General features: G+C 45.0%; 1 protein-coding gene across 3 annotated transcripts in view; it reads right to left on the bottom strand.

Moving 5' to 3' along the window:
• Positions 1–23,949, bottom strand: part of NKTR (natural killer cell triggering receptor) — a 1,715,190-nt gene that overhangs the window by 837,402 nt on the left and 853,839 nt on the right. For all 3 annotated transcript variants that reach the window (XM_069647908.1, XM_069647909.1, XM_069647910.1), the window contains one exon: positions 14,263–14,292. In XM_069647908.1, the coding sequence (XP_069504009.1) occupies positions 14,263–14,292 (30 nt within the window). The remainder of the gene's footprint in view (positions 1–14,262; positions 14,293–23,949) is intronic.

The following is a 23,949-nucleotide window of genomic DNA, read 5'->3' as shown; positions in this document are numbered from 1 at the left end:
GGTCCCAGTCCTCCGTCTTTCTTCGGTATGAGAAAGTAGGGGGGGGGGGGTTTGGGGGAGTACCAGCCCTTGTTCCTCTCCGCTACAGGTACCAGTTCTATGGCACCTTTCTCTAGCAGGTCTACAATTTCCTGCAAGAGGAGCGGATCTGGAACTTTCAGAAAGCTGTTCCCCGGTGGATGACAGATGCGTAGAAAAGGCAGGCAGTAACCTTGGGCAACTGTCTCCAATGCCCAAGCATCTGACGTTAAAGCCTGCCATTCCGTCAGATGTTGAGTTAACCTGCCCCTACTGGTGTCTTGTGAGGAGAGTCCTCAGAGCGGTTTGGAGGCGGCTGATGCAGATGCCGAGGGTAAAGAGGCACCTGCTGCTGCTGCGGCTTTTATATTTTTAACCCGTCCACCTCGGGTGAATTTTTTCTGACCCCCTTTGAACCGGCTGTCCTCTGCCTCTTCCGAATGCGTAATAGAAGCGAAAGGACTTACCTCTCCAAGAGGTTCTTGAGGGGCGATATGGTGTCTGACGGATTGCAGCTCCCAGGGATTTTGCTACTGCCTTTGATGTTTGTAGCTTTTCTAAACTGTTATCCGCCTTCTTACCAAACAAAGAAGAGCCGTCAAAGGGCATATTCAAGAGTCTGCTTTGCACATCTGGGGCAAAACCAGACTTTAGCAACCAAGCAAATCTCTCGGTTGTTGTACTTGCCGCCATGGCCCTGCTGATGCTGTCAGCAGAATCGATGCCAGTTTGAAGGGATTCGCACATTGCGTCTATACCATCCTTAATGATGTTTAGAAATGCTTCCCTTTCTTCTCCCTCCGGTATGCAGTCAGCCGCTGATGAAGCACACTCCCAAAGTGTGTGGCTGAACCTTGCGAGCGTACAAGTAGCATTGAGGGATTTTAACACCATGCTACATGCAGAAAAGACTTTTTTGGCCATAGAGTTATATCTCTTGTCATCCCTGTCCTGTGGAACAGTAGGGTAAGCCGATTTACTACCTGATGAAGTTGCTGCCTGAACAACCAGACTCTCCGGAGTTGTGTGTCTGGATAAATATTTAGGGTCAGCAGTAGACACCCTATACTTGGCTGATCATTTTTTGTTAACCGCCGGGATAACCTCAGGGGTTTCCCAGTTTGCCAATATTTTCCTTTGTAATGCCGCATGAAATGGCACCACAGGATCCTCCTGTGGACCTTTAACCAAAATGTCTGAGGTCGTCTTGCTGAAAAGCAGGTGAGAGTGTAGACCACCCCATAAACTCTATTATCCTTGCCATCAAGGTTCTATAAGGGGTTTCAGCATGTTCCCCTGGGTCTGTTTTGGCAAATTCCACTTCTGGGGAAGTTTCCAACCCACTTGCTTCATGTAAGGATTCTTGGAGGTCCTTTAACCTACCTTCCTCAGAGGTAAATTCCTCTGATACAGGAGTTGCAGATCCCTGCAACTCAAAAGGTCTCTCCTGATCCAAATTCCCCCTTCTTCATAAATAGATGCTAAGGCTCTGGAATGATCAGATCTTGGAAATGGTATAAATCCCATTTCCAGAGCAGAAGGGGCCAAATTTGTCATAATTGGCTGAGAAAACGTCGACGCGGATGTTAAAGGCTTCAAAGCCATCGAAAAAGGCGTCCGAGATAGTTGGTAGAGGCCTCGAGGAACTCGAGAGCATTGGAATTCTACTCGAGGTTGTCGACTACATTCTCGTGATCGAGGCTCTGGGTAAGGCCACTGGATGCGAGGTGGCCGTGGGTTTGTCCTTTCTCGGCGTCGAAGACGACGTCGAATCGACTGACCTGTGCGTCGAAGAACCCTTCGATAATGGCGCCGAAGACGCAGATCTATGCGTCAAAGGGACTTTCGACGACGGTGTCGAAGACGCGACCTTGCCTTTACTCGAGGGTTTGTGACGTCTCGAGTAGCTTCTTTTGCGGGTGCTGCGACTCGCAGCGTTTTGATTTTTTGGGTCTTTCACCCAGGATATCACCCTCAACAGTCTTCGAGGGGGTTGAGGCCACTTTCTCGAAGACGCTGAGCATCTTTTTCCTGAATTCCTCCCACTCAGCCTGAGAGCTATGTTTTGTGGGGCAGGAGACCCTTTTCGGGGAAATGGAAGAAGACGACGAGGAAGGGGATCTTCAACCTCTTTTTTGAATGCTTAGATCTCGAAAGTGATGGGAACTGCTTCGAGACCTAGAACGAGAATGTCTTTTGTGATGGCGAGGAGACGAATGTCTCGACTGCGCCAAGGAAAATTCGCCTTACCTCTCTCAAGCTTCCCCTTACACTCCTTCAAGGTTTTCGCCGTCATGGACATGCAGTCCTCGCACTCCGAACAATGGTGCTCGACTCCCAGGCACCACAAACAGATCCTGTGAGGATCCGTCAACAACATTTTCTTTCCACAGTCTCGACATTTTTTGAAGCCGGACCGTGGAGTCGTCGGTTCGGATGAGGAAGCCTTCGAGTACGAGTCGGTATTCTCGAAGAATAATGAACTATATTTGACTGAAGAACTGAGCAACGATATTCGAGGCACCACGAATCGCGGAAAAATGGAAATGAGCAACGGATGCTGCGCGTGGCTATTTATGGGCATGGTGATGTCGGTGCCGATACGGTGGCTGTCGAGGGACACCAACTCAACGGACGTCGATGTGCAGCGCCCTCTACTGAGAAAAAAATTTCTGAGGCCAGCAAGCTGAAGATGAATTATCAAAGATAAGGAATAAGTCGGAGGACACAATCCCTTCGAAACATTATTTCTTATCAAACCTTTACCATGCAGCAACACAACGGTTACATACTCGGGGAAAGGTGGGAAAAGGAGGTTTGTCCTACCTTATGCAAAGAGATGGCCGAGCACTGCCTGTCCAACTGCAGTTTATTTGTTGGTATCTTCAGCTAGGCAGTAGTGTTTAGCGAACATGTGCAGAGTGCTTCATGTGGCGGTTCTGCATAGGTCCTTCAAGGCCACCCCTGCGTGGAATGCTGTTGAAGTCGCCCTCCCTCTGGTGGAGTGCGCCGACTGCGGTCTAGTTAGCGGGTCGCCTTTTATCTGATGGCAGTGGGTGATGCAGGACGAAACTCAGCGTGCCAGACCTTGTTTAGAGAGATATGCTGCCCCTTGGTACGGCCAGAGAAAGCAATGAACAGTCGGTTTGAGGAGCGGAACTCCTTTGTTCTCTGAAGGTAAAACTTCAGTACTCTCGCAACTTCCAAAGAGTGTATTGCTCTTTCTGTTTCAGAAGTGAGATTCTGGAAAAAGGTTGGCAAAACAATGCGCTCAATGAGTGTCATTTCCAACAGTACCTTGGGAAGGAACTTAGGATGTGGCCTTAAAATGACAGTCCTTCTGGCTGATGTGATGGCTATCAGAAGAACAAGTTACTTCTTACCTTGTAACGTTCTTTCGACGGGATGTTCCTCCGACGTAATCCTCATCTTAGATATCTCTTTCCAGCTCTGCTGGCCTCGGAAATTTTTTTTCTCTAGAGGGCGCTGCGCGTCAACGTCCTCCGAGTCGATGTCCCTCGACAGCCGCCGTATCGACGTCGACGTCATCCTGCCTATAAAGGCCGCGAGCAGCGTCCGTTGCTCAGTTCCGTTTTGTAGCCCACAATAATACTTTCTGGACTAGACTAATCACCCTGAAGGAGCGTAAGCTGCAACAACACGGGAAGTAGAACTACGGGGATGGATGGGAGGGTCGATGAGGAATACGTCGGAGGAACATCCCGTCGAAAGAACGTTACAAGGTAAGAAGTAACTTGTTCTTCGAAGGGATTGTGTCCTCCGACGTATTCCTCATCTTAGATAGGCTCCCATAGCAGTATTCTATTATTGGAGGAGGGAGTACTGACTTCACGCTGTCTTCTATTGATGAATAGAATGCAGTACAGCCCTTGCAAACCTAGTCTCTTGACTGGAGGAGGAATCCAAATTGTAAAAACGTGTAAAGGTATGGACAGACGACCATGTAGCGGCCGCACAGATGTCTTTAACCGGCACGCCTCTTTTGAGGGCCGATGAAGCTGCAATACCTCTGGTCGAATGAGCCCTAAGGTTTTGAGGGGGCTCTTTCCCTGCCAGTTTATAACATTCCAGAATGGGTAGAATGATCCATCTGGAAATGGTCTGCTTAGTTATTGGTAACCCCAGCTTGTGACCTGTGTAACCTACAAACAGCTTGTCTGCCTGTCTTATCCTGGCTAGTCTACTGATGTAAAAACGTAAAGCCCTTCTAGGGTCTAGTCTGTGTAACCTCTCCCTCTTTCCCCGGGTGAGGAGGAGGATAGAAAGATGGGAGGGTAATCTTCTGAGTGATATGGAATTCAGAAACCACCTTTGGGAGGAAATTAGGCTTCACTTGCAGGACAACTTTTGTCTTTGTGAAATATTGTGCGAGGGGGTTTACAAGAAAGAGCTTGTAATTTGCTCGCCCTTCTAGCAGTCGGGGACCCGGTACTTCTTCTCGTACCTGTCTCTTTTGGTGGGTGTTGTGGGAGGGTTCTTCAGGATAGCCAGCCCTTCGTCCCAGATGTCGTCGAGCAACGGTACCGCAAGGACAGTCTTTCTCTTGGCCTCCTGTCGTAGGTAAAGAAAGCCTTCCTTTTTCTGTTCCTCAGGGCAGAGCTGGAAGAGATCGGATGCCCTGGCTATCATGGCGTGGAAAGAGCCAATTTCGTCGGGCAGAGAGGCCGGAGGGGGGGGGGGGGGGGGGACGGGTAATGAAGGAATGTCCGTTTTATCATCGCCACCGTCGTCGTCCGTCCCCGTCGCTGTATCCGTCACTGTATCATCCCGAGGGTCCGGCGAGGGGGATGAGGGGTCCACAGGCCTTGTGGCCACGAAGGGCGGTGCGGGGTGGACTCTCCTCCGCTTGTTCGGAGGGCTTCACGATGTTCTAGGCTCTGGATCCTCCGTCGGGGTCTGTGGTAACCTCCTCCTTATCTCAGTACATAAGGATTGGATCGCCAACAAAACGGCCGCCTAGCTATCCTGGGGCTCGGGCAATGACTGCGACCGGTGGGATGGCTGCTCCACTGGGCCCTCGTCGTCGCCATCGACGCTATCTTCGATCACATCAGCAGGATCCTTCCCCTGGGATCGAACCTTCTCGAACCTCTCCTTGAGGCCTTCGCACCTCTCCTTGAGGCATTTCACGGTTTCCACCAGATCCTCCTCGGAGGCTGAATCTGAGTCCGTAATGGCCACCGCCCCCCCACACCCCCTCTTTTTCCACCGGGGTCTTCACAGGGGTCTTAATGGGCAGGAAGGAGGATTCCCTCCGTGGTGGCAGGGAAACTCTGGGCCCTGAGGCCGCCTCCACTGGCGTAGTCACTGCCGGCTTCGCCAGGGCCGCTGCGACAACCTCGATGATGGAGGCCTTTGCCGGGTGGATCAAGGCCCTCACCACCTTAGGTGTGTCCTGGGCCTTCGCTTTGGGGGGAGGGTCATCGCCTCACTCCCCCTCGGCTCCCTTTGAGATCGACCGGGGCCTCTCCAGAAGCTTACCCGGGTTCTCGGACTTCCTCTTCCCCGAACCAGAGCTCTGGCTCGCGGTTGATCGTGCCGGGGAAATCGCGCCCTGCTTGGCAGCCGAAGAGCCCGACCTTTCAGCGCTCCCGGTGCCCGCGGACTCGCGGTGCTTGGACTTCTGTTGGGCCCCCGTCGCCGGGGCGCCCTCACAGGACTTAGAAGACCGCTCAGACTTTTTCTTCGCCTTCTCACCTGCTGTGCCCTTCTCCAGCCAGGCGGCGAGGCGGGAACGACTATCTTGCTTGGTCCGTTCCCTTGGTCCGTTCCGACAGGTTCTTGCAGAACACAGTCCTTTTCCATGTGCGTCTTGTCCTCATGAAGGCAGTAGAGACATCTCGAATGCCCGCCCTCCTTGAAAACCTTTTGCAATCCGCATCCCGGGCAGCTCCTGAACAGCTTGGATCCGGGAGTCGAGCTTCCCTTGTCCTGGGCCATGTCCGTTGAGGTAGGCCTCAGATCTTCTGGAACCTCCAAGAAGCGTAACTCAACGAAAACTTCACCCTTGAGGGGTGTTATCAGAAGTGGAAACGGTGGAGCTCGAGGCTCGATTAAACCGAAAAAATGAGAAAATCTCCTGAAAACGCAGTAAAAGCTCGAGAGCTAAAGCACGAGGACTCCCAACACTTGAACGTGCAGTACAAATCTGAGGATGGCTGCCAGGGGAGGGGTATAAGGAGAGGGCAGTCATTGGCTGGGGGCAAAATGACCCAGAGATCAGTGATTGGTTACTACTAAGAAAGACAGATCAGAAACGAAACTGATACTGATTTTATCTTTACTCAGGATTCCCAGCCTGACGACGGGGAATATTCATGAGCATGTGAATCCATGCCAGACCCCATGCTGGAGAAGATGGCGTCCTCTGCACATGCGCAGGACGACGCAGCTGGGAAATGAACAACCTGGTGACTTAGTGTTTATTAGCGCCTACGCAAACCGTGCTGCTTCTGAATTATGCAAAAAATCTTTGTTTGCTATTCAAGTTGTAAACCTGTTTTTCGCTCTCATACAACCTTGTCTCTTGCCTAATCCTGGTCTGCCTTGGTGAATATTTCTGCTTTGCTTTTGATTAACTATACCGGTTTACCCCTACGACCCGGACCGTTTCTTGGACTGCCTTGCTCTCGTTCTTGTCCCGTCATCACCAGATACCTACCGACCCAGACCGCTCTCTGGAGTGCTCTGCTAATGTCTGGTACCATCACACCACCCGATACCTACCAACCCAGATTGCAAATTTGATTTCTTCTACCTCGGTCTGCTTTGCTTTCAACTAACACCGCCTCCACTTGAAAAGACTGCCACTTTTCCTTCTCCGACGCCAGACACACCATGTTAACACCCAAGGATTGATGGACTTCAATCCTTACAGGAGTAACCAGCTTGCCCCAGAACACACGGACTAGAAACTTCCTTTGCATGCGTCAACTAACTATGCAGATGACACCCAGATTCTCATCCCACTTAGAGAGGATTACAATCGGGATTTGGCCTTGGTGAATAGGATATACCTATTCATCCAGGCATGGATGGCACTTCATGGTCTATGCCTGAATGATGACAAAACAGAGCTAATCATCCTGGGGACCACACCCAACATACAAACTCGGCCACCACTATACTTCATTTGATGTAGATGGCAATACGTTCAAGGTTGCTAAGGGAGGTTGCCAGCCTTTCTCTGACTAAACAAGTGAAAGCAATGGCATCATTAACAGCCTATACATGTAAACTGATCAGGTCTGCTAAACCCTTTGTTAGGCAGAATCATATGCAGCACACAATTAAGACTACAAGCAAGTGGTAATACAATTTCACCTTTGGTACAAGCCTGTACTACACAGAAAGAGTGGTAGCAATGGCTGAGCAGCCATACTTATCTCAAGAGCAAATGAGCAGTAGTAGAGATTACACAAAGGACTACAATTACTGTGACTCAAGCAAACACTGACTCAAGGTTTCTGGTTAAAAAATAGAAGTACATTTATTTTTAAACCATCTGTTCACAAAACACTTCACATCTATTAAAATAAAACCACACTTCAAATATACTACACACAACCAATTCCCCTTGTGTAGATCAATTCAAGGTAAGTACATTGGGTTTTGACAACCAGTGTTGTGAAACAAAAGACGTTACCGTGGATTAATACGCTATCACTTTTTGACAGTAATGACAGTTCGGTATTACGAAAGAAAGGCGTACCCGCGGGAAGAAATGTAACCGAAGTCAAACACACTTGCACATGAATTAACACAAGAGAATAGGGGAGAAAAATCATAGGCAATACTTTTGTCAAGGCAGATAGAATCAGAGGACACTTTCTAAAAGGCAGATAAAAGTCAATAGGCCTGCGCCAGTGTCAAATGTAACAGGAGTCCTGTTGTCGAGGATCACACCGTTAGAACAGTTCACGATTCGAGATTGGCTGGAGTACTCAGATATTGTCACAAAGGGAAGCAAAAGTTATAAGAGTGAAGGAAGAAACGGACAAGCCTTTGGGGAGGAAGAAGGGTTCATCCCAATTCCTCGAAGTCGGACACAGTACCTTATTCGTTGAAGAAAGCTGGTGCCACGGCAGTTCCTGGTAGTTCCTGCAGACTCACGGTTCCTGGAGCTTCAGTCGTGGAGACAAGGACAACAACGTCTGGAGCGATCTGCACTACCCAGGCATGAGGCCAGCAGCAGCGAAGCAACGGTGAATAAAAGGTGCGCTCCTTTAAAACAGGAGAGGCTCTTCAGATGGCTATCCGGACCACTACAGCTGTGTGCAGCGATTTCGACCAAGTAGAGGATCCTCTGGCTATGGAAGATGAGCTGGTTGATCCCACCAGGCTCAAGGGAAGACTACTCCGGACTGGATCTTCTCTATCGTTGAAGGATAGATGGCTCAGGACTGCAGCAGGGCTTCATCGTGCAGCAGCCGTCTTCTTCCCCGCTTCTCTTCAGTTCTTTGCAGTTCCAGTTGCGAGACTGACTTCCAGCCCAAGAGTCCTGCCTTTTATGCCAAAATCCCCCATTCACACAGCCTGGCTGTCAATCACTCAGCAGGGGGGTTGTCTGGCCCGGACAACCACCTCAGCCAATCATCACAAAGTGAGACTTGGGTCTCCAAGGAGACCCTGTGCAGGGGGTGACTAAACCCCTCCCTCACATTCAGCCCACCCAGACGCCAAAGGATGGCTTCTGGACAGAAGCCTGCCAAAGGTCGGCTAACAAAGAAGGCAAACGTGGTTTGGCACGAAAAGTAAAACACAAAAAGGACTAAAAAAGTGACTAAACCCAACCGGAGCCAAAATAAAAAAGTATTTGGTCAAGCGGGTTTATGTTTGAGGCTAAGAGCCAAAAACAGCACCACGTTTATATAGTATAATCGTGGTAGAAAAGTTAGGGTAGATACCACTGCCACCAGCCAAGTCTAAATATTAAGAGAGCAAAACAAAGATCCAAGAGTGACAGACAAAAAGGGGTAGGAATTAACCCTTTCCAATACTCCATGTAAGATGGGGTGTACTGGGCCTGTAGTTTAAAGTGACTAAATAAAGTTAATGGCAACTTTACATGTTTCTGGGGGACAGCAGTCAGCCCCAGAAAAATTGAGTCAGTGGGAAGTCTCAAAGACAACCCTGTTTCACTGCACTGAAGGTGCTGTGTAACACACAAAATGTGGGGCTCATGGAGTGGTGTGGCTCCAGAGCCCAAGATCACACAAAAAGTAGAAATCCACATGGCAAAACACATGTAAGAGTGGGAAAAAGGCTCACACTGTTACCGGGTGGAAAAATATAAACCCAAGAAATCCAGTAAAGCTGCTGAGGAACTCACTAGGTGACGGAAATTAGCCATAAATGAGAATTCTCCCTTACACCCTTCCTCTCAACAAGTAGCTGTACCACATTGGCATGAGCACTTGTGTTATCTAAATTGGATTACTGCAACACCGTATATATCGGAACAAACATCACTAAGAAAATTCAAATACTCCAAAACAATGCCTTGAGAGCAGCATTCGGAATGACCAAAAGAGACAATATACTTAAACAAGGAGACCATCTAATTGGCTCTCCACCATCAATAAAATTGGACTCAAAACTGCCTCACTAACTTTCAAGTGCCTCAATAATGCAGCACCTCGTTACTTGACGGATAAGTTTAATAGAAGACTAACACTTCGACCTACCAGAGCAGCCTATACTAACTGTCTGACAGTCCCCCTCCTTCAAACAAGTGACAATTGGTGGTAATAGATTCCCTGTCAAAGCTGCACAACTCTGGAATTCCCTCCCACCTTTCTTTAGGGCGGACCATACTTACCCACACTTCAGACGAAACATTATCAACTGATTCAAAACCAATGATATCTAAGCCTAAACGTGCCACACCTGCTCTAACTCCTCCCAATGTAACGTCTATTGTATAATGTGTCTCATTCATATATAGTTGTGCAATATTATCTTTGTATATCTGTGTAATATTTCTGCAATCCTGTGATGTATGTTATATTTTCTCTGTATCTCGCAACTATGTAAGCTGAAAATGTCCTTGTCTACGCACCCTGATACCCCTGTGTCTGGCACGCGTTACAAATAAACTATAGGCGTCCGCGTGCCGTCGTCATAGGTGGCTGGAACTTTAGGCATCCTTGTGCCGGCGGTATAGGCATTTGGATTCTACCTGCTTTCATTCACGACTCTGCACCAAGAACTCATAAGGATCCAGTACGGTAAGAACCGTTCTTCTCATCCCTGTTATGTCAGTCTTGCTACTTATCTGTCTTTATGGAATTTGCAGACCTCCTGCTACCGATTACCTCGGTGCCTTATGAACTCTTGAACTCATTGTGCTCCTACCTAGCTTGGCACAGGTTAGTCTGTTTCTTGGGAGACTGTGTATTGTTACTTTAATCCCTAGGACTAAAGTGTGTATTGCCTTCCTTTGCAGCCATTGGTGTCTCGTTTGGATCCGGTCTTTCAATTAATTGATCTCTATGCATGTTGGTTCTCTCATCCAGAGAGGTACATTAGTGGGAAGCATTCTCTTCTGCACTACAGGGTCAACAGCTTGAAGGAGACTTCTGACACAATACAAGACCTACATTATGGAATCTGTTCTGGTCTTCATTGCCATGCATCAATTTTTAGATTTTTTAAATTTGGTCAAGTAGAAGAACATTTTTGTTAAAAATGTTATAGGTAGCGATTTAATAATTTGTAAACTGGAAAGTAGTAATAAATGATTGCTATGTGAAAATTGTCACTCCAATGCGCCAACTCCTTTGATTATTTAATGAGAGATTGCTGTTCGGTGAGTCAAATCAAATTTATTAACAGTGTTATCTTCACACTGATTAAGTTATACATTATAACTTTTTTCCAGAATCAAAATTGTGTCCATTATCTCTTTCACACTGGTCAAATTATAGTTTTAACCCCTTTTTCAGTCAAATTATTTTTATTTTCTCAACACGTGTTTCCCCATTGCCAGTTGCAATGGTTCATCAGGAGAAAAATAAATGATATTGGTCCACTTTGTATGGCTGTTTATGTGTAATTTTCTTGAACCAGTATCCTTATCCAGGAGTTTAGTCACTTCTGATAAACTATACTTAATTGAATAACCAATTTCTTATAACTTGATGTTGATATGCTCTCTCTTCAAAAACGAAGTAGTAAGGCCTTGATAAGCCGCTCCACTATCCTCGGCTGCTTTCGTCGTAAAGTAGTAATCATGATTGAATTGTTTTAATCAAATTTTTAAAAATTCAGACAGGAAATTGTATTATTGGAAATGTTATTAATTTATAACGATTTGTGATAGTAATATTTATGCAGATTTTGAATTGATGGAATATTATGCACAATAAAATAAACATTTAAGTTCATGAATAATTCCAAAATGCTAATCTGTTCCGTTTATCATGGCAGGCAGTCTGTTTAACTTGGGAAGAGTTACTTGTTTGATGATTTTTCCTTGGTATGGAAATGAGATTTTTGGTACCTTAGGGACTTTCATTTGGAGCAGATTAACTTGATAGATGGTACATCTTATTCTGAGTAAGTTTTTAATTGTTTTAGACTTTGATCTGGTGAGCTTGCCTATGCTTACTTTCCAAATTGGCTGATTTTTAAATTAACCGTTTCATGGGGTAGGAGTATCCGCTCTGTTTATTTGTCATCACATGTATTATGCAATATAAATTCAGTTTAAAAATGTATTTAACAATTACCCACTGTTTACTTATTGTTACATACACCAGAGGTTAAACTCCCAGATGAAGAAATCATTATTTCGAAACACAGTGGACAAAAGAACGTTAACCATCTGGGACTGGCGACCATTTTAAGAATTCTGTGAAGCTCCGTTTGGGAGAAGACTTAAAAACATGTTTTTGTGCATTTTGGAATTATTCATGCACTTGCGAAATGTTGAATGCATTTTTTTTTTTGCTTTCATGTTCGAACACTTTAGTTGTCAAATTTGAGGGTAAGAAAATCTGACTCATACTTTGCGTTATTGACTATTTTTCAATTAGTGGGAGAAAATATCTTTCATATTTCTTACACCTCGCATGTATCAATATATTACAATTGTTTAATTAAGAAGTATTGAAGAGTTCTCTTGGTAGAGTGCAAAAAGCACAACCTCAAGGTGTTTGGTTGTTATTCTTATTAGTGCTTATGTGCAGGGTTAGGCCTTACACTGTTAACTTAATGCATCTTACAGTGCTGAAAAGCTATCTATAGTATTTGATTTAAAATTAGATAAGAAAATTGAAGTGTGCTTAAACTAGCATTTTCTTTTTTACCAGAACAGATGATCCTGCAGTCTTTTAGAGAACTTTAACTTGACAAATGCTGGCACAAGCATATGCCATGGGACTTTCAACAAAACAAACATCCTTTTTTAACTACAAGAACTATAAGCAAAAGGGCAGAATATTATAATGTAATGTATCAAATCTAAAAGGCACTGCCTATTTAAGACTTCACTGTGCCAAAGAGTGGCACGTCTCAAAAGTGCCTTCCACCACATGGGCACCTATATCAGGCTCACTAAGTTAGTGAATTACAATGAACCTAAATGTTGGGGGTGGGAAATAAAACCCCTAGCTACGTGCAGTATAAACCAATTCTCTATGAGAACCTGCACACCAAATAGCCCCCTGCACCCCCTTCAATGAGGATTTCATCCAAAAGTCAAAATGTGAAAAAGCTATCAGACAAGCTGCCCCGTGATCATTACGGTTCAGATGTCAAAACGATGAGTACTGCTTGAAGAATGTGCAATACGCACATCTGCGAGGACTGCGAGACCTGTCCTTGGCCTCACGCCCAGGGATCGTATCTCTCCAGCCCTGAAATCTCTCAGTTGACTACAAGGATCAAGTGCAAGACCCTCTGCATTGTCCACAAGGCTTTCTGGAGCTGGGGCCTACACTACATCCTACTCCCTTTTCTTAAACACCTTCCTTCGAGCCCTTTGCTCAGCTACCTTCAACTCTCTGATGGTCAGACGCTTCTCCAGGCAGATAGTGGGCGGTATATCTTTCCTCTGCAGGGGCCTCCCTGCCCATCTCAAACTTGAGCAGGACCACCTCAGGTTCCGGAAGCAGCTCAAGACCTTCCTTTTTCGGTTTAGGTCTACTTGGTTGAAAACATTTGACCTTTTCCAATTTGACCTAATTTTCTTTGGTCGTCAATGAAGGAATAAGACACTCTGAACCCACCCCACCCCAAACGTAGCCTATTCCCTTACACCTCCCGATATATTTTATTTAATTTGACTGGAAAAATAATGAATCAAAAGAATCTGTCAAATCGAAAAGGTCCAGTATGCCAATACCTCCTTTCCGCTTCTGCTTTCTCCCTCTTCCTTGCTGACCTCCCCGTCTGCTGCGCCGACTGGTCGCCTGACTACCTTCAGAACACAATGGTCACCAGGCTCCTCCATGACCTGCAAGCACTGGTACTGCCTCCAGGCCCCAGCGCACTAAAGGGTTGTATTGGTAACCCTGCAATCACCTGCCTCCTTGGACTACCCAGAGCCGGCTCCACCGGCTGCACTTACTCAGAGCAATGCTTCCCTGATTGCCTTTCCCCTTCCCTACCCCTGGCACCTCTCCTATCCCTCTCCCCCCTGCACTTGCACAATCAGAATGACACAAGGCCTAGTAAGAGAATTTGTTTTGTCCTACCTTGTTTTGTCACGCCTAGAAACACTGGTGTACAGGCACGTTATAAATTACTTGTATCATATCTACTTGTGCACAGAAAGGTGGGAGGGTGGGGTAAGATCATTTGATGAACAGTTAAAGGGAGGCTGTAGATGTTTTGTGTAGATCATGTTGGGTAATTATAGGGAAGAGATTCAGAATCAAAGTTATTTGTAAGTATCACAGGAACCTTGTACAAGATGTATGCATTTGTCCTTTCTGGTTTCCTACGACTGCAGCACATTTTGATATTCCCATTCCACACACCATTGTACTCCAATCAAATTATAGTACACAAAAATATAGTATTACAAAAAAGTTGAATTAATTTGTGTTACATAAAGGAAACATTATTCATTGCCATATATAAGTCACAGCAAGTCTAACAATAGTACATGAAAGGTCACTCATTTGGCATGCAAAGAAAACAAGAATGAAACTTAATCAGCATCAAGAAAATGCATTAGGAAATCAACTATTTAAATCAGTAGCAGACCAGACTTACTTATCAAGATGTGGTGCAGGCCTTGTTGTTCTGCTTGTAAAAACATCAGCAAGGGCATGTTAATAAAAAATCATATTCAGATGAAAATTGATTATGGTTGAACGCAGAATGGCAGAGGAACAACAGATGAAAGGAAAAGAGTAAAAGTTAGAATTATTCATGGGAAATATTCCATCAAATTCAATGTCAACATGAATGAGAAGCAAGCCATATTCTGTCAGCTTTATCATTTTTCTAACTAATCAAGTGATTTAAAAAAAAAAATCAAAAGTCAATATATTCGTAGCTGATAAAATTGCCACTATATATGAAAGTTTAACCCAATTGAACAAATACAAAAACTGGAGGTTCACATTTCGATTAACTAGGCACAAGAATAACACTAGCAAATGAGCCAGTGTCCAGGAAGATTTTCCTTTTGGTGCTTTTTTGTCCCACTTTATAAGAACCCCTTACCTCTCCCAGTCTCTCTGCTATACTGTTTATCTTTACCTTTTCTTTTGAGTTTCTGCTTCTTTTTAAACCACACTTACCAATAACACATTCACATGTGAAGCCTTGTTAGTTCCTGTGGCTACCAGGGTAAGGGTCATCTTTTTACCAACCTTTTCTTGTCCCCTCACCCAGTCAGTGTTTTTAGTGCAGTCTAGCATCTTTGCCTGTGCAGTATCCAACAGGCTACCTAATTCCTAAGCCATCCACGCAACACCAATGGCTTTGGGGTCTTCTGCTTGTTGGGAATCACCATGCATGGTCAACAATATACCACCTGATGCACTGGTCTTTACAATGCCGGCCGGAATCCTCAAAGATTTCCACCAGGTTCCTCGCCCCTCAATGCTGTGATGTGAACATTACTGTGAAAAGTTCTGTAATGGGGCAAAAGTGCCTAGAAACGTAAATGTTGACAGATTCTTGTTCTTACGTTAAAGCTACTAAAATTTGAATGCTTACTTGTCTAAAGTACTCGGGGGTAGGTCCTATTTTCCTCAATGTCAGTAGCAAATTAGATGGTTTATACCAAGTCTATACAGATCACTATCCATCTTTGCCCCGATTCTACCAGGTATTTTTAGTTCACTGAAATCCCCCACTAAGCATCACAGAATAGGGTGCCAGGATATTACACGTAATTTCACTGAGTTGACAGGGTTTCACTGCATACAGCAGAAGTGACACCTGTGTTTTCCTTCAATTCTATCCTATATGTTACAGTTCACATTCACCTATCCCTCATTATATTCTTACGTGGGCCAGTCTCAGTAGCCCCTGAATTACAATTCGGGAGATTGTTTGGGCAGAGAAATTTAACAAATTCCCAGACAACAAAAGGCCTCCACACTTCAAGGGATTTGCTTGAGCACATCTCAAAACCACCACACAGCCACACTACAATTATTTCTACTTATGCATCTTAACTTCTTTAAACGTAAATACTCCCTGCTCCTACAGGGAGCTGTGAATGTCACTTGTACATTTTCTACACTCCAGATACACACTCTAAGAACTGACCAATCTTACCCAATCTTCAGATTAAACACGATCTAATGGCTCAAAGAAAATGACCTATAACCTAACTTCACGAGTTACTTGACCTAGCAAATTACTGGATCCTTGCCACCCGCTGCGACAACTCCTCACCTGTATTACCTTAATGCTGTATTGACTCCATTTTTGTAATTGCACCTGTAACATTAACTGTATACAAATTTATTTGTATTTGATGCCTATGAAACTTTGTAACATGTAAACCTAAAGCATTCTTATCTCAGCGCCCTGATACCTTCTGGTCTGGCGCGCACTACAAATAATGAAACAATGTACCCATTATATCACAATCATAATCCATCTATTTAAAATGCTTTGCCTCTGCTTTAAGCACAGTTTGGTGCATCTTCTTTAACTGCTTTCCCCTACACCTCCATCTCATTTAGTTTCCCTCCACAGATTAGAGTCAGACTGTAGACCCCAGATACAGGCAAAATAAACCAACTTCCAAGGAAGATTAGATTAGACGCGAGAACCAGGCTGACAGGTAAGAGACCATCCCAAGTGTAGCACACGCTGCGCTTGATAGATTGACTTGCCGTGTCCTCGGGACTGAGTTTTAGACGCTCTGCACCTTTGCTATTGTTTGCCGTGCGCGGCGAATTACGCGCGCACGGGTTTAGTTTGTCAGAACACTTTTGAAGCCAGAAACTGAGTCAGCCAAGGAACGGAAAGATAATGAAAGGGCATTACTTTCTCGTAAAATTAAAATATAAAATAGATGGATAACACACAGTACTATTAATAAGGCAGTCTAAGTAACAGATATTTGAGTTCATTAATTTATACTATCTTGTTCATTAACGTATACTATCTCGTAGTATGAGGTGATATCTATGGAGATCTAACACATACAATTGGAGGTGATATATTTGTTTGATTTGTATTTTTTACGAAGGGATCTAACCAGAGACTTGAAGAGAGACTACTATTTGCTTTAAGGGGCAGTATAGATGAAAACAAGGTAAAAAGAGACAACCTACATTTAATTTTCCTTGATTGATGATGTGATACTACATGTAATATTGACTAACGAAAATGTGGTTTTTGCCCATCTCTTGACCCCCACCAATCCTCCCTTTTCCCCATTGCATTTTTTGTCTGGTATTTTTGTTCACTTTGATTTATTAACTGTTGCTACTTTTTATGGCTTGTTCTGATTCATCAACTTTCTTGTTATAACTGGTTTTACATGTGAATGAACATTTTTGTGACTTTCATGTTTTCATATTATTTTGGAACCAATCTTCATAATTTTGTGACTACTCATTTTTGTTTGATATTTAAAACTAGCCCGGATTTGAAAAAGGTCCAAGAGGGACCGAAACACCTGTCATCGCAAAGGGCATCGATATAATAAAACACTTGTTGAACAAACTGGGCACAGTCTCAACTTGGGATTTTCCTTTTATTTAAACCATTCAGATGTGGTTCTCACTTGGCTAAACCACTCCCCAAGGGGACGCGACCGCAACAAATTTGTTTTAGAGAAAAGAACATCTCTTACTTATTTCCTAAAAACATGTCGCCATGTTAGACCTGACCAGCATAGCCAAGCTCTTTTAAGCAACTTCCAAGGAAACCTCGGGCTCTGAGAACAATACGGTGGTGATTTGGTGCAGCGTAAAGGCTACATAACGCAAAACATCAACTTTCATAGACTCTGGTCAGAGCACACAAAGGCAAGATGAGTGAATGAAACGTGTTCGGGATGGGTAAGGGTCAGACACCCTCATTCACATCCCTGTAATATGGTCACAAATGGAGTTTGTCTGGCCATTCAGGATTGTATGGCTGGTAAAACTTAGAATGCTGTACACCTTGTGAATGGAGGGCTGGGGTAGCCCTCTGCCCTGCAGTTGTGTATATATTCTGGGAGGATATGGTGAACATTCTCAAGTCTACCATTAGACCTGAAATCCAAAGAAGCAGAGAACCAGGAGGAACACCCGAGATTGTCAAGCAGCATTGCCTCTGCCTCCCGTCCTCTACTTGAAACTCTTCCTCTAATCAACACATTTGCTTCCCTCCCATGAATTGGCAGGCACAGTCAATTCACCCTGTTTTAAGGCTTGGTAGTTTACAGCTGAATCTTTTGGACTCAAGGACATCTCATACAGAGAAGGGTTCCTGGTGTGCTGGTACTAAACTTGTGTTGCATTCCTGCTCCCCTTTGTGCTGACTGAGGGTCATCCTGGCCCGTGGCACTTTGGCCGCTCCATAATCGCACCAGTCTAGTTGTGTAGGTCTCCTGAAAACTAACCACTGATGCAGAGTCCGCTCTGTCCTCTGCTGTGCCTCTTCATTGTTTGAGGTTGGTTTTTCAAGGATACAGATTTCCTGGTTCTGTCACCACCTAGTACCAACTTATGTTCGTGAGTTTGTGGCTAGAATCTATGCAAGCCGGATCAAACAGATGCCAGACACTACCTCTGCACCCACGACCGCTGGGCTTCCATTCCAACAGCTTTATCTGTTTAAGTACTATTCCCTGAATCTTTTGGCCTGCCAAAAGAAATTGCTCCTCTATTGTTGAGCCTCTAAGGCTGTTTTTATGTGCCTTTTGTCACCCCCTCTATCCCACCTTCCAGTGGCATTTCTTCTGAGATTGAGACCCTTTGCTGCAGCCAAAAAACTCTCACTGATGGTGAAAACCTGAGCTGGACATTCTGAGGGATCCATCCATACTTCTCCTAAAAGTGAAAAATTACTTCAAATGTAACGATAATCAAAACTCAACTACTGCCTTTGTTCCATTGATATCTGTGGGAAGAAGTTTATAACGCGGACAAACACTTTACTTACCAGTAGACGCTGATGCAACACTTGTTCAGGGATTTAAGATTTTTAAAACTGATGTAAAAAAAAAACTGCCTTAAAAATATAAAAAGGTCATTCACACTTTTGCCCACTTTAAAACTGCAACTATTTTGTAACATTGAAATTACTATTGATAATTTCTTGCTTGTGTTTTAAAGTGTTCTGTGTGTCTCCTTTAGAGACACTAAATATAACATTCAAGGTTTACTTACCTATGGCAAATTCAACTCTATGAACAAACTGCTTGATAATAAGAGTATTTCGAATAGCACTTAATGCCTAGACAATCTTACTTTGTGTGCCTGTGATCTGAACCTTAAACTAGTTTCCCCCCCTATCCTTAAAGGGAACCTCATTACTCAGTGAGGTTTACAGTGCAAGTTCGGTTTTACTAAAAAGGAAAGTGCTACAAACAGTGACCATTGGTTTCTTTAAACCCCACACCAATGGTATAAAAACAAATCAAACAACCTCCTTTAATAGTAAACCCTCCTTTGTAGTACACACACACACACACACACACACACACTTATCAGTTGCCCCTAGCCCATGTGTTTTCTATCATGACAGATTAGAATACATTTGGATGACAATTAATCCCAGATTCTCATAGTGTGTGTTGATCTTTGTGGATTTATTTACTTTGTAGAATATATGTACCTTAATGTGTGATTTGTGCTATGGGCAGTGTAAATAGTTTAGTTCACTAGAGTACTTGATGCAGTTCAATAGGCCTAGGCCAAATTCAATGAGCTAGTGTCTTGGATAGGAAAGAGCAGTTCTAGTAGTAAACGGTAAAGTCTTTGTGTAAGTTCTCAGAAGTAGTTTGTATGAAAAAGAATCATATGTTGGGTCACAAGCTGATTAGGCCTGCAAGTTGGGAAAGTTTCACCGCGAGAGGCAAGTTCTCTCAATCGGGTTGGCATAGTACCTTAATATGAAGAAAAGATAAGCTGAAGACGTTGGTTCCTGGAAGTTCCTGCAGATCTCACTGTTCCTGAGCCTCAGTCGTGGGGACAAGAGGGAGGACGTCGGAGGACTCCTGCACTGCACAGGCAAACAAGCTGGCAAATGGAAGATTTTCGGTTCGAGTAACTGTAGTCAAGCACACAAGCTGGTGTCCTTCCCCCTCGTTAAACCTAATCAGCTCAGAGAATGGTATCTAGGTGGCTTACGAGTTGATTGGTCCCACTAACTCAAAGGAAGATGTCGTCCTTGAAGGGGCTTCTCTGTCGAGAGGAACTTGCCAATTCGGACCTGCAGCAGGGCTTCATCGGCAAACCAACGGTCCAGGAGTTGCCGCAGCTGTCCTCTTCGGTTCTTTCGTTCCAGTAGTCGACTCTGCTTTTCAGTCCAAGAGACTCGACCTTTAAACCGTTTTCTCCCTTTCATTCCAGCCTAGGTGCTAGGAGACTAAGCACAGGGAGTTTCAGGCACCTCCCTCACTTCCTGCCCACCCCAGAAACTCAGGCGTCAGAGGCGGTCTTCAGTCCTGAAGCGCGCCGAAGGTGTAAGAACAAAGGGACCAAACCGGGTTTGGCGTGTGGAGACAAACTCTAGAAGGACCTTTCCAAAAAGAAATGGCGAAAAAAGAAGACCGGGACCCCTTTAAACAAAGGGGATTAAGGCGCCATCTTGAAAAACATGGCTCCTGTGATTTTTTGCTACCGGTGTTCGCGGTCAGGAAAAATCATGGTAGTTCATTGTAAAACCGCTGCCATCAGCCATTTCAATAGACCAGCCATTTCGATAGAAAAGGGTAGCATTTGACTGCTACATGAGTTTCTAGACACAGGGGATACTAGGTAGCCCCTCCAGCACTCTATAGGAAGATAGTGTGTGCTGGGTCTAGGAATTTAAAAAGACTAGTAAAGTCAATTTAACCTTACATTCTCTGGGAAACAGTAGTTTATCCCAGAAAAAGGTATTTAAACCTTTTGGAAGTCTAAAAAGACTTCATGTGTGTTACACAACACCCTCAGTGCAGTGACACCAGGATAAGAAGATGCCTATGGAGTTATCTAAAAACTCCATAATCAAAGAACACAAGAGTAAAAAGTACATCAAAATACATGAGAGTGGGGAAAAAAAGGCTCACTCTTTCCAGGAAAAAATCAAGTCATCAAAATCCAGCAAAGTTGCTGCGGGTCTCTACGGTGAAGGAAATTAGCACCTAGTAGGGAAGAATCTGCAATGATTAGCGAATCGTCTAAATAAGGAGGAGTTGTACCTCCTTCAGTGTCAAGTTCGCCTTTAGCACGGCCATCAGCTTCATAAACACCCTGTGTGCTGAGCTGATGCTAAACAGGAACACCCTATATTGAAAGTGGTCTATGCCAATCGACAAGCAGAGGAAGAGCCAGTGTGGAGCCCCCAAAAAGTCTCCTGGCTACAAGGAGGCCTGAATGAGGGCAAGAATAATCACCTTAATCACCAAGCCCTGTCTTGGTCTGTTTCGGCACAGAAAAGAACCTGGAGTAGAAGCCTAATCCCCTCTCTAAGAAAGGAACCTGTGCAATTGCTTTCATCGAAACAGGATCCCGACTCTTGTTGTAGGGGTTCTGAGCCAGTCAGGGAAAGGAAAGACTGGGGAGGGGGATCGTTTGGGGAGTGAGGGGATGACGATAACCTCTGCCCACTACCAAAATGACCCCAAGGGTCACTCGTTATTCTCTTCCACGTGTTCATGAAAGAAGAAGACCCTCTAGACCAACTGTGGTGCAGTGGATCCAGGACAACATGCAATTTGGTCTGCTTGGTGTGCTGAGTTGGGTTACACCAGGTAAAGAATCATTTTGCGGAGAGGCAAGGCTCATTCCTTCTGAGAGCACTAGGCAATCTGTCCGCCTGTTGTGGAAGTCATGAAATATATCAGTTTGTCAGGGGACTGCCTGTGGTATGCAGTAGCTACTGTCTTAACTGGATGGTTTGTAAGTGACACCAAAGATTTTAGTGCTTGTTTTCTTTTTAAATCATCTGTGTCTTGACTGAAAGGGTTCCATCCCATTAAACGGAAGGTCCAGGATATGATTCTTGATATCAGGTTAGAAATGTGCAGCCCGGAGATCTTGTCTGCAAAGAGCTACCCCATTGCCATCTCACAACCTGTCGTGTCCAGATGATGGTTTGTTGCCCTCATAAGGTCTTCCGCTACTGGTCTAGCCTCAGACAACCCGAGCAGAATACGGACTGATACTCCAGGGGGAAAAAGTATGTAAACCTTCCAATTCTTTCAAATTCGCCATATCCAAGATTGCTGTAGCATTTGATTAGTCAAATCTTAAGGAGGTTTTCTGATAGTGTTTTCCCAGCATTACCAAAAATATAGTCTTCACGCGCCTATGGTCCTTGTGTCATGGAAGAAAGGGATGAGGCACCTTTTGCAAACATAGCGGCCACGGCCAAAATGGTTGAATGGGCTGGAGGATGCCCTGCAATAATTAGCAGGAAGGGAAGAGGGGTGATAACTGGTCTACTTTTCAACAAACATTTTTTAGAGACTGCATGTACAGTAGCAGGCTTTGGCTACATGTTTAAGTTCTCTCTCACCACATCTGACTGCAAAAGCACACCAGAACTTTCTGCAATTTTGAGTGACAGCGCTCAAGAAGGGACACTTTGTCTTGATCGGGGAGATTATGGGGCAGGAATACCCAATTATTTCTTGAGGGATTTCCTCAGGGTCTTGTCTCCGTGGTTTCTGGGTCAGAATCATCCAGAGGACCAGGAGGGAATTGTGTAAAAGCAAGTGCAGTGGGAGGGAGGGGGCGGGCGGGTTTAGACAATTGTAGAGGAGGTGGAACCATGGAATCCATCGAGGCGCTTCCGCGGTAGGCCCTGGCAGGGATTCCGCTGGGGTCACATGTGAGGTTGGGGGCTGAGGTGTACTTCCTGTAACCCATTTGGACATTCTGACGGTCTGGCATTAGCATCATAGGATGGGCCTGTATTAACTCCTGGAACTGCACAAAGAACTGCCTATAGTAGAATTGTTAGGCCTATGCCAACTAGAAGTTCCAGTTCCTGGAGTGCCTCTAAAGGTCCAGTTGCCTGGTGGCACCCCTAATGGAGGAGCAGAGTATCCCCGTAAACTAGGGGAGCAATTCCACTTGTGGCTGAAAAGGAGGAAGCCTGGGGAACCCCGGAGGACCAGGCAGAAAAAAAGTGGGTTACCCTAGGATAGGAGTCTGCAACCTGTAGCTCTCCACATGTTTTGAATTATGTCTCCCATGACCCCACACCATTGAGTATGCTGGCCTGGACTGCTGGGTTTTGCAGCCCAAAACATATGGAGAGCAAAAAGTTGCAGACCCCTGTCCTAAGAGTAGCGGGGGAGTCCTCGCCCGGTGGCTGACAGAACCAGACACCGTCACTACAGCAGATCAGTGTTCCATGCTGGCCTGTGCCAGAAATAGAAACCATGGAGACTGGGGTGCTTTTAGGATTAGGTTGGTATGCTGAGCATAACTTGCCCTTAGGTCACAAAGGGCCCGCAAGTGAAAACCCAGTCCATGGTGCAGGGTGGGACTAGAGACATCGGGTTGCGAGTATAAACGTCTTTGGGAGACACTTTGGTGCAAGCCTTCATGGAAGCAGAAACTTTCTTCAAATTAAGTCTGGTATCAGAACCTGCCGGTCACAGCCTCCTGAGTGCCCTTGGGGTTGCCCCAGGTGTTACAGTGGCTAGCCATACTATGTCCTGATGGATTCCTCCCAACCTGCTCGACCCCTGGGAAAGAATTGCCTGTTTTTGTGCCATAGAGAAACTAGATTTACTCACCTTCCTTGAAGCCACGAAGGTGGAGTATCCTTTAAGATATCCTCCGACCGGCTCAGATGTGCCTTCACTGACTGGCTTGACACAGAGTGCACACGCATTCCAATGGAGAAGCAGAGCCAAACACTCAGAGCATGAGGGTCCACTGCCGAGAGCAACCAGCGACACCATGCACAAAAGCAAGAAACCAGATTTTCAAATTAAAAGAACTGCAGGAAGCAGCAAAAAAGCTCTGCCAGACCAGGCATCTGAACCATCAAGCAGGGAGAAAGGGACGGAGGTAAAGGGGCAGAGTTGTACTACCAAGCTTGCACCCTTCCACCTGAAATTCTTTATTTGAAAGCACGTGCTGCTAAACACTCTGTTCTGACCTGTGTATGAAGAAAAGGGGGACGGGACGTAGGAGAATAAAATGTGAAGTGCAATTGAACTAAGTTTAAAGTGTGTTTGTAGAAGCAAGTCTTGTTTAAAAAAAAATTACAAAAAAAATGAAATACTCCCTGTACACAAGCTAGGCACGGAGCATCTGGTCAGCCAAAAGC

This window comes from Ambystoma mexicanum, chromosome 2q (genome assembly GCF_040938575.1).
Source record: "Ambystoma mexicanum isolate Mex_15411 chromosome 2q, UKY_AmexF1_1, whole genome shotgun sequence".
Classification (NCBI taxonomy): Eukaryota; Metazoa; Chordata; class Amphibia; order Caudata; family Ambystomatidae; genus Ambystoma; species Ambystoma mexicanum.
This window is presented reverse-complemented; position numbering and strand designations above follow the sequence as displayed.